At 40.7% G+C, this 10,599-nt stretch overlaps 1 protein-coding gene and 1 pseudogene across 1 annotated transcript; one reads left to right on the top strand and one right to left on the bottom strand.

Annotated features, from left to right (window-relative positions):
- Positions 1-750: 750 nt before the first annotated feature.
- Positions 751-6,052, top strand: SNRPE (small nuclear ribonucleoprotein polypeptide E). The gene is made up of 5 exons (XM_024751191.1): positions 751-868; positions 1,366-1,392; positions 2,432-2,494; positions 3,451-3,529; positions 5,838-6,052. The coding sequence occupies exons 1-5, from the start codon at positions 815-817 to the stop codon at positions 5,891-5,893; spliced, it is 279 nt and encodes a 92-aa protein (XP_024606959.1). The 5' UTR covers positions 751-814; the 3' UTR covers positions 5,894-6,052.
- A 3,162-nt stretch (positions 6,053-9,214) lies between these two features.
- Positions 9,215-9,946, bottom strand: LOC112403546 (40S ribosomal protein S15 pseudogene; annotated as a pseudogene).
- Between the last annotated feature and the right edge of the window lie 653 nt (positions 9,947-10,599).

Genomic DNA, 10,599 nt, shown 5'->3' with positions numbered 1-10,599 from the left:
CGCAGGCTCAGTAGTTGTGGCACACGGGCTTAGTTGCTCCGCGGGATGTGGGATCTTCCCGGGCCAGGGCTCGAACCCGTGTCCCCTGCATTGGCAGGGGAATTATCAACCACTGCGCCACCAGTGAAGTCCAAGGCTGGATAGCTTATTCTTGGTCACACACTATAACAGTGCCAGATTTGAGGCCAGAAATCAGACTTCAGGGTTTTCATGCTACATAGATCTTCTGTTGCCACCTTACAATTAGCTCCTCACAAAGTTGATGAGAGTTGAATCGGTTACTGGAGCAAACCAGAGCATCTGGCTTTTGAATTCGGATTGTCTGTGGCCGAAAGTGTCAGCTGTGGGAGCCCTGAGTTTGGGCTTCTTGCGGCCCTACCCTGTCCACCACCACGCTGCTATCAAGCCTAAATTCAAGGGAAATAGGCCTTAGAAAAAGCACTAAACCGACCTATTTCACAGACAGAGGTACGCAATGGGACGATCTGGCTCTTAAAGCCGACTCAGAAAACGAAGTCGCGATGGCCAAGCGCTGTGCACCGCCTCCCGGCAGCCGAGGCACAACCGAAGCCGCTAGGCTCCTCCTCCAGCCTCCCTTCAGGTGGCGCTGTAGGACCAACCCACGTTCCAAAATGCAGTCGCCGCAGTTGCTACAAAGCACCGAGATCAGCGGAGCCCGTGGCTAGAGAGGTATTTCCCAGGAACCTCCCAGGTCGCCCCGCGAGCACCATGCACTTCCGCTTCCGGCTCTTTATTCCGGAAGTTGCTTTTTGAGGTAGTGTGCGGGATAGTGTGGTCTTTGTGCGCTTCCACCATGGCGTACCGGGGCCAGGGTCAGAAGGTGCAGAAGGTGATGGTGCAGCCAATCGTATCCTACTCGGGATGTGAGAAGGAGGAGGTTTGGGCCAGGAAATGGGGCGCGAAGGAGCAGACGGAGCAGGCCAGAGGGAGCGGAGTCCGGCCCCTCATCCCATGAGCCCCTGGGGCGGCCGAGACTGGGAGAAAGCGCGGGTAGTTGAAGAAGCAATTACAGGTGGGAGGTGGGCTTGGCAGACCCCTGCGGTGGGAAATGCAAGAATGGCGGGGGTGAGCCGTTGGAAGACAACCTTAGTTAAGTACTCAGCGAAAGCGGGAGTTATCGGTCTCGTGCCTGAGGAAGATGTCGGCGCCGAAGAAACTCCAGGAGAATGAGAGTGGGAGGGGATTCGTTTACAGTGTTTAGGGAGCCCCAAATGGATGCCTAGTTGGGCACTTTGCATAGGCACAGACGTCGCGTTCAGAAAAGTGAGATGGGGGTAGGATTGACCAGTTCCAGGAAGCAGAGTCTATGCTATGCGTGTATTTTTTCCTTAACTACTGCTGCAGAATCTCATCTTCAGATACTTGCAAAATGTAAGTTGTTCGTTGTTAACTGTTTCATAATTACTTTATAAGTTAAAGGTGAATTTATTTGGCTGTTTGTTTCATCCTGTCTGATCATTGTTCTAGAGTTAAATGTAGATGAAACTGGAGATTGTGAGGGTATTTGAGGGGAAGGAGTGCTGGGAAAGCTCTAATGTGATAAAATGGTGTGTGACCATGCCAACTCCAAGCATGCAAAGAATTGTGTCGTAATTACTCTACAAGACCAAAATTACTAATTTCAAAAAGTAATTATTGGTTGACATGACAGTGGTAATTGGGTACTTTTGTTGCAGTGGGTATGGCCAGAACATTGCAACCTTTCCCCCTTCCCTTTAGGATGAGACACTGGAAGAAAAATTCAGTCGGCTTTAAACTAGGTCATAAAGTGTCGTGTTTAGCACTTTGCGGGGTGGGGGACACATATATATAGAAAAGACACCAAAAAAGGAAGACAGGAAGGATAGGTTCAGAGGATTTAGTGGCAGCCTTCTTTCCTTTGAGAGGGTTTTTAGCAACTCAGAATTTGACTTGACAAGGCGTAGTATTTATCTCTGAAAGAAAATGTGGCTCCTGTTGTTCTGACAAACTTTAGTGTGTGACAACACAATCGAAAAACAGATTAATTTCAAGCTCTTGTAATTTTTAATCACAGGAATTGAGGGTCCCCCTCCTATTAGGTGTGAGACATGGAGAACTGAGTACCTAGAGGAAACTGTCTTGGAGTTGGATTTTGCTATAGCAGATAAGAAAGAAGCCCTTTTAAATGCTATCCTGTCACAAATTTTCACTTTAAATGTATAGAGACTAGAAGCAGTGGAAATATGATTGAGTTCTAAGTTCACAGGAAAATTATTAACTTAGTTCCAATATAGCATTTATTAAGTGAGAATGTTTCTTGATAAGTAACTAGTCTTGGCTTTTATTTGTTAAGGTTTTCTTAGGAGCCATGGTGGTCTGTTGTTTGACCAAAGTGGTTGGATTTTGTTTACTTATTTCTTAACATTTCTATTTTTGTTGATTATTTCAGAGATCTCGGATTCAGGTGTGGCTTTATGAGCAAGTGAATATGCGGATAGAGGGCTGTATTATTGTGAGTACCCAAGATATTTTATCTCAGAGCAGTTTGTTTATAGAAAAAGACTTACCAAAAGATAGCCAGCAGAGCAATATACAAAAAGTCAAAGACCCAACCCACGGAAAGTTCTTCAGGACCCACTATCCTTGTCTCATTGTTCTGCTTGATAGGGATTATGTAATTCATAAAAGAGAGGGAAAATTACTAGAAAATTATTTAAACAACAGTATTAGTCCTTAAAGGAGGGGTCAAAAGAAATAAAATGGGGCAGGGGAGATGGGATTAATGGAGTATTAGTTCTGGGTTAGGTGATACCTGAATAGAACTGGGTGGGGTTAGTTAAATAAGATGTCCACGATGGCAGAATAGCCTAAATAATGTTTTTAAAAAGGAAGATATGGATGGAAGTGTTATGCTACGACTCTGGTATTTCTTTTAGACAGTGTAGATTCCATCAATAATCTCCCCTTCCCTGTTTACTAGTTAGAAAACAAGCACAGTGGTTGGTGGTGGTAGTGTCTTGTGGGGAACATGGGAAGAGTTAATTCATATATGTACACACACTATATTGAGCGTGTTATAAAAGATAAGGGAAATGGCTCTTTGGCATAGTTAATGAAATCTTAAGTCCCAAGGGTTCCAGAAGTAATCTGAAGTACATTCCATCTTCCTTTATTTAAAAAGAGGCTTAGGGAGTTTCCTGGTGGCCTAGGGGTTAGGGTTCTGCGCTTTCACTGCCATGGCCCGGGTTCAGTCCCTGGTCGGGGAATTGAGATCCTGCAAGCTGTGCAGCATGGCCAAAAAAAAAAAAAAAAAACAAGGCTTAGGACGGGGAGGTGGTGTTTCAGCTAAAAAGATCAGTGGAGAGGTGAGTTTCTGAAGTTAGCATCTCTGTATATAGCCATTTTCATTTAGAATGGTTTGGATATGATCTTACGTTAAGATGACAGTCAATTGGCTTATTTTTCTAGGGTTTTGATGAGTATATGAACCTCGTATTAGATGATGCAGAAGAGATTCATTCTAAAACAAAGTCAAGAAAACAACTGGGTAAGACTATAGATGGCCTTAAAGAATTGTAGAAATTTTTATTCACTTACAGAATTGAATTGCAACTCATTTCATGTTTAAATTTAGTTTGCATTTGAGAAGTTATTATTTGGGAGAGAAATATACTCTTGAAATCATCCTTTGCCACTTATTCTTTACCCCACTCCATTTTTGCTTTTGTCTCTCCACTCAGAGAGCTCTCACAAGGGTTACCAAAGACTAGCGGTGTTAAATCGAATGGTCCTCATTTTATTGGGCTCTAAGCAGCATTTGGCTCTGTGATACTATAGTCAGGTTTTTGCTTTTCATTACTAGTTGTTCCTTTTTCAGACTTTTATATATATATTCATTCTTTAGGACCCAGCCATTAACTGTTTGAGTTGCTCAAGTCTTGGTTCTACGTCCTCCTGTCACTCAGTATTATTTTCCTAGGCACTCAAAACTGCACCTTAAATTACATTTATATGTTGACTTCCAAATTTACGTTTGTAGCTCTAGACCTCTCTGAGCCTATTCAACATTTCTACTTGGATGTCTCAAAGGCTCCTCAGAGTTAGCATATCAGAAATCAAACTCAGTTCCAACCCCTCACACACTGTTTAGAGCAATTGTAGTGTTCCCTGCCATACTGAATGGCACCAGTTCTATTCAGTTTGCTAATAAATTTCTCTGCAACTACCTCAGCTCCCTCCAGTTTGCTCTGCAGGCTCCTGTCATCTTTTATTTAAAACACCAATCTGAACTTGTTATCTCTTTGCTAGAAAGCCTTCAATGGCTTCTTACTGCTCATAGGATAAGGAAATCTTTAATGTATCCTTCAGGGTCCTTCATGATCTGGCCTTACCTCCCTCTGCTCATTTTGTATCACTTTGCACTTCATATTCTGAGCTTCACCCACACTTCTTTCAATTCTTGGAATCTGTACATTTGTCCCATCATAAATCTTTGTATATGCTGTTACCTGTTTCTTGGGACTCAGACCAAATGTCACTTCCTGCCAGGGTTTGGTTTGGCTTTGCTTGGGGTGGGGATTGATGGAGGGTGTGCTGTGCTGAGTTTGTAGTAAAATACTCATTACTGGGATTATTAATGTCTCTGCCACTGGACCACATGCTCCATTAGTGCATGAGTCCTGTCTTTTTTGCTCCCTAATATGCTCCGTGCCTAACTCAGTGCATGCCACGTAGTAGAAATTTTAAAATATTTGAACAGTGAAGGCAATTTCTTAACCCACGTTCTCTAGGATTCATGGCTTCATCAAGACCTACTGAATCATTTCTGTTAAAACTCCATTAACCTGAGGTTTATTTAGACATTTTGTCTTTAATTGTTTAATGCCCCACTTCAGAGCTCACTGGTATTTTTATCAGTGGTGGGTTTCAGGTGCCTCTTTCTCCCAGTCCTTGAGGATTCTCTTGAGCCTATACTAGCTCTGTGGAAAGTAGATTCTAAGGAGTGGTATAATGTTTTGCTTTGCTTTTTCCTGCTTAGGCTATTTTTCGAATTTAAACATGTCTTGCCAGGAAGGCCAAGCTAACCTTATTGATGTTATTTATAAATTATTTGCAAAATGTTGATTTCCCATGGTAATATCCACCCTGTAGAACAGATTAATATTACCTGTTGTAGAAGCCTGGGAAAGTGAAACAATTTAATTGCTATTGGTGTTGATTAGCATTTCTCAAACCGTTTTACTGAACACCAGTGTTCCTGAAGATATTTATAGATATTTCTCAAGAAAAAAGTATTCTCTGCTCAAATAAGTTTAGAAAATGTTAGGTAAAACTTAAACAAGTTTGTGTACCACAGGATGAAATCTATTATATTAAGAATTGTAGAAGAGATATGGGAACATATGTATAACTGATTCACTTTGTTATAAAGCAGAAACTAACACACCATTGTAAAGCAATTATACTCCAATAAAGATGTTAAAAAAAAAAAAGAACTGTAAGAAAGGGATTATAGTAAATATGCTGCATTTCCTAAAAAAAACCAATTTCTCAACTTCTACAAACTCGGAGCATTAGGAAATGTTGGGGTAGTTGACTTAGTCTACAGAAACTACTTTTTGTAAAATAACATTTCTCTACCTTCATTAGGTTATTGTTGGAAAAGTACACATGGTCTGATATGCACAGCCTTTCAATATATGAATATTGGAAAATGTCACATACCTTCTCAAGAGAGAAAGCATTTTCAAAATCACTCAAGAATGATATGAAATTCTGAGGCTAAAAGGTGGTTACAAAGTAGTCTGAGTGGCTATTAATAGCTTTTTTTTTTTTTTTTTAATTTTGTGTTGCAGGTCGGATCATGCTAAAAGGAGATAACATTACTCTGCTCCAAAGTGTCTCCAACTAGAAATGATCAATGAAGTGAGGAATTGTTGAGAAGGCAATACAGTTTTTTTAGGTGTGCTTTGTTAGAAGTGTAGTTCTAAAGCATTTATTCATATTGTTTTGCTCACCTTTATGTTATTACCAGATGACAATAAATGCTGTGGGATTGTTTTTATTAAAATATTTACATTGTTTTCTTTTATCCAGTTGTAGAGAGTTTTTACACAATGGCACCATTAGCTGTTAGTATTTATTTTAAGGTTTTCTGAAGATGGCACTTGTCCTGGGCATTTGCTTTTCACAGAACTGGGATCTGTAGATTCTTAAGGCAAAGAGTAGGAATTCTGCCTGACATGTAATCTTCTGATACTGGGTGGTGGAGAAGGGGAGTGTTCACAAAAGTAAAGATGATGGTGCCAATATCATCAGTTCTAATTCTGAATGCTGGGACACAAGGGTTTCTAACCACAATAGGTTGGGGACATTATAGTAGCTCAGTTTTTGCTTAGCACTCTCTTAGAGTTATTGTGTAAGGCCTTTGTGAATTCTTTTATCACTAAGATCAGAATGTGAGAAGTATTTGGATATAGGCAAAGAATGAAAGTTTGTTAGAAAGGAGCTCTGTTAAGAGTTAACTGGAGGGAGACTGTGAGATTGGTAACCAGAAAAAGACCCACAGGCAACACTGGTAAGTTATTGTTAGGCAGAACAATAGTATGTTAGTTGGGGAAACACCTCTCCTATTCTTATCTCCAAGAATTTTGGTTCCTCCTCCAGTAATGGCTTATTTCCTAATTAAATTATGTGGTCAGTTCTCTCTTGCCCCAATGTTTCAAGGTTGTTCTAGTTAGAATTCTGTTAAATGGTTATAGAGCATCTGCTATTAGTTGAATATATACAGTGAAACAGACTGACAAACATAGCTTCAATACCACATGCTAAGTGTTATTTAAGTTGAATCTTGAAAGATGAATAAGGCCTACCTTAAATTCTGGTAATGGGCAGTATAATTAACGGTAGGTAAGGAAGAATCACAAAGTCCAGTTCCTGCTTTTCCAAGTGCCTATGAGGGAGATACAGAACTTTCCTTTTTTTTTTTTCTGCTGTACGCGGGCCTCTCACTGTTGTGGCCTCTCCCGTTGCGGAGCATAGGCTCCGGATGCGCAGGCTCAGCGGCCATGGCTCACGGGCACAGCTGCGCCGTGGCATGTGGGATCTTCCCGGGCCGGAGCACGAACCCGTGTCCCCTGCATCGGCAGGCGGACTCAACCACTGCGCCACCAGGGAAGCCCAGAACTTTTCTTTAAACTGAGTAAAAGAATCACTTCATGAGACAGAGGAGATTTGTCGGTAAGTGTAGAAATCAGTCTAGCTTAGAACTTGGCATTCTAGCTGTTCCACTCCATTTGAACTTGTGCCTTTTTGGTCATATTTTGAAATAAAGGGCTGCTTTAGCTCTTTTAACATATTTGAGTTTGAAATTCAATTGAACCTGCTACAGCATGCAAAGAAAACATTGGGCAGCAGAGGGAGTTGCAGTCCTGAGACTGCTTCAGCCTTTCTGGTGCAAAGCTTTTTGAGAGCAGAGCAAAGACCTCCCTGTAGCTTTCTTGGCACCAAAATAGCTGGGAAGCAGGATAAAAACTGGAGCAGTATAATCTCTAAGAAAACCTGCTGGCTGCTTTTTCCAGTTCCCTGTATGGCCTTTCTGACCTGGCTGCCCTGTGTAAGCAAAGCTATGCCTGCGGTGTCTTATCCTGAATGGATCAAGACATGGAAAGGTCTATTTTTGACAGAGCAAGTGGTGATAGTGAGAAATAAGGTACAGTGAACTCTTAAAATTGAGCTCTGTATTTAGAAATCTCTGCTTGCTTTCCTGCTGTACTGGAGCCTGTGGTGTTTACTTTTTAAGTTGTACTTTTCCACAATCTGGAGATCTTCTTCCAACCAGAATTTGTATTACAGAGGGAGTTGCTGTCTGCTTCATTAAGGTTATTAAAACATGCTGCTGGGAAGCTGCTCTTGTTGACAGCCCTTGGTATGTGAGCGGTTATTTTTCTGGAATGGCTGTTGGTTTCCGAAGGGGGTCTTGCTAACCACCCACGAACTCTCTTGTAACATTATTGAAGTGAGGGGTGGGAGGAGAATCAGGCTCTGAAAAAGTAAGTGCTGATTTGGGCCTGGTGTTCTATTAGTAGTAAGTAGGGAGAAAGAAGGATAAGAATAGTTTGAAAATGCTAGAATTTTGTATATGCAGGCACTAAATATTATTGTATCGCATTTGTCAATTTCAAGACTAGAGAGTGGATCTCTGTCTAATTTGGATTAAGGCATTATTAGCCAGGAAGCGTCACGGGCATTTTCTGGGGAAAACCTAATAGCACCATCTCATGTTAACTGGATGACACAGGATCTTTTCCCTAATTAATTATTTGTATTAGAACTGATCATAACCACATACTCGTGGCATGCTTTTTTGAGGGGATGCTTGGTAAAACTTAAGGTGGCATGAGAACTTAAGTCTGTTACTACTTAGAATTTAATTTTAATTTAAAAGTTATATCCAGTGGAATTTTTAAATATTAAAAGCATTAACTTAATACATGTTTATGATCAAATGTAAACTATACAGAAATATACAGAGCAGAAAACAAAAGTCCCTCCTTTTCCCATCAGTGTTCTCCATAAATAACCACTGTTAACAGTTAGGTGCTTTCTGAACTCTTTACAGATATGTATGGCTTGGTTTGATTCTCATTTTGGTATTACTTTAAAATTTCTTTTAGGTAAAATTTTTAATTTTGGTAAAATACCCGTGATATTTACTATCTTAACCATCTTGTTTACTTATTTTATTTTTTTTTGGCTGTGCTTCGCGGCTTGCGGGATCTCAGTTCCCCAACCAGGGAACCTCTGCCCCCTGAAATGGAAGCGTGGAGTCCTAAACACTGGACCGCCAGGGAAGTCCCTATCTTCACCATTTTAAAGTGTACAGCTCAGTAGTGTTAAGTATATTCACATTGTTATGCAGCCAATCTTTAGAACTTTTTTATCTTGCAAAAAACAAACTGTACCTATTAAACAACAACTTAACCATCCCTCCCCTCAGCCCCTGGATTTGATTTTTTGTTTCTGAGTTTGATTAGGCACCTCATATAAGTCGAATCATACAATATTTGTCTTTTTGTGACTGACTTATTTCACTTAGCATAATGTCCTCAAATTTCATCCATGTTGTAGAATGTGTCAGGATTTCCTTCCTTTCTAAGGCTGAATAACATTGCATGTATATATATCACATTTTGTTTATACATTTAACTGTCGATAGACATTTGGGTTGCTTCCACTTTTTGACTTTTGTAAATAATGCTGCTGTGAATCTTCGAGACCCTGCTTTCAGTTCTTTTGAGTATGTTCTCTGAAGATTTTTGAGTAACCATCATACTGTTTTCCACAGCAGATTCACCATTTTACTTTCTCATCAACAGTGCATAAAGGTTACAGTTTCTTCACATCCTTGGCAAAACAACTTCTTTTTTTTTTTTAAGAGAAGTCTATGACTTTATTGGCCGAGCAGGCTACTTGAAGGGGGTGAGGCCAGAGGAGTGGCCCCAATGCCAACCTGGCTGTGTAGGTGATTGAGAACTCAGGCTTGATTCCACCTGGTTGAAGGCCTTGACCTTGTAGATGCCCACCATGCTGCCCACCATCTCAGGCAGGATGATGATGTCCTGCAGGTGCGTCTTTACCACCTCAGGTGGCTCCTTGGGCAGTGCCTCCTTGGCCTTGCACTGGTGCTTTAGCAGGGTGTGCTTCCTTGGCAGTCCTGGTTCAGCAGTAGCTGGGTGCTGTACAGCTGTACCAGCTGCTTGTAGGTCACGTCCTACAAGGTCCACGCTGCTGTAGGTGAAATTGCTGAAGGTCTGGTGCTTCTGCTCCATTTCTGCCATCTTGTCGATTCTTCAGAGAGGTAAAACTTCTGTTTTTGATAGCAGTCATCCTGATGGTTGTGAGGTTGTGGTTTTGATTTGTATTTCCATAATGATTAATGATGTTGGGCATCTTTTCATATGTTATTGGTCATTAGCTTGTCTTCTTTGGAGAAATGTCTATTCAAGTCCTCTGCCTATTTTTAAACAGTTTTTTCTGTTGTTAATTTGAAGGAATTCTTTACATATTCTGGCTTAAATAAATGATTTGCAAATATTTTCTCCCATTCTGTGGGTTGCCTTTTCATTCTGTTCATTGTCTTTTGATACACGGAATTTTTTAATTATGATGTAATCCAGTTTATCTGTTTCTGCTTTTGTTGCCTTTTTTTTTTTGGCCTTGCTGCAACTTGTGGGATCTTAGTTCCCTGACCAGGGATGGAACCCAGGCCCTTGGCAGAGAAAGTGCAGAGTCCTAACCACTGGACCGCCAGGAATCCCCTGCTGCCTTTTTAGTGTCATAGGTACTTTTATTTATTTCTGCACACATACTCTTTGCAGTTCTGCTGTTATCAACAAAACTTGCACATAGTTCCATGTTGAACAGCTATGATGTATTCCATTATATATGAGTCTCTCAGTTTAAGTAATCACACCCTATTGACGGGTATTTTAGGCTGTTTCTCATTTTTTACCATTAAAAAAAATTTCGTAATGAACGTCTTCATGCCTGTTTTTGTCCACTTAACATTTTCTGAGATGAATTCTCAGAAGTGGAATTGCTAGATCAAAGGATATA

The sequence above is a fragment of the Neophocaena asiaeorientalis genome, unplaced genomic scaffold (genome assembly GCF_003031525.2).
Source record: "Neophocaena asiaeorientalis asiaeorientalis breed wild unplaced genomic scaffold, Neophocaena_asiaeorientalis_V1.1 scaffold67, whole genome shotgun sequence".
NCBI classification, from domain to species: Eukaryota; Metazoa; Chordata; class Mammalia; order Artiodactyla; family Phocoenidae; genus Neophocaena; species Neophocaena asiaeorientalis.
The sequence above is the reverse complement of the archived record's forward strand: the minus strand, read 5'-3'. Positions and strand labels throughout refer to the sequence as shown.

What these genes read in the sequence shown, in the direction of transcription:
- SNRPE (XM_024751191.1), top strand. Translation starts at nt 815, where the DNA reads ATGGCGTACCGGGGCCAGGGTCAGAAGGTGCAGAAGGTGATGGTGCAG. An exon ending in GGATAGAGGGCTGTATTATT is followed by an intron (nt 2,495 to 3,450) that starts GTGAGTACCCAA and finishes TTATTTTTCTAG; the next exon opens with GGTTTTGATGAGTATATGAA. An exon ending in AAAGTCAAGAAAACAACTGG is followed by an intron (nt 3,530 to 5,837) that starts GTAAGACTATAG and finishes TTTGTGTTGCAG; the next exon opens with GTCGGATCATGCTAAAAGGA.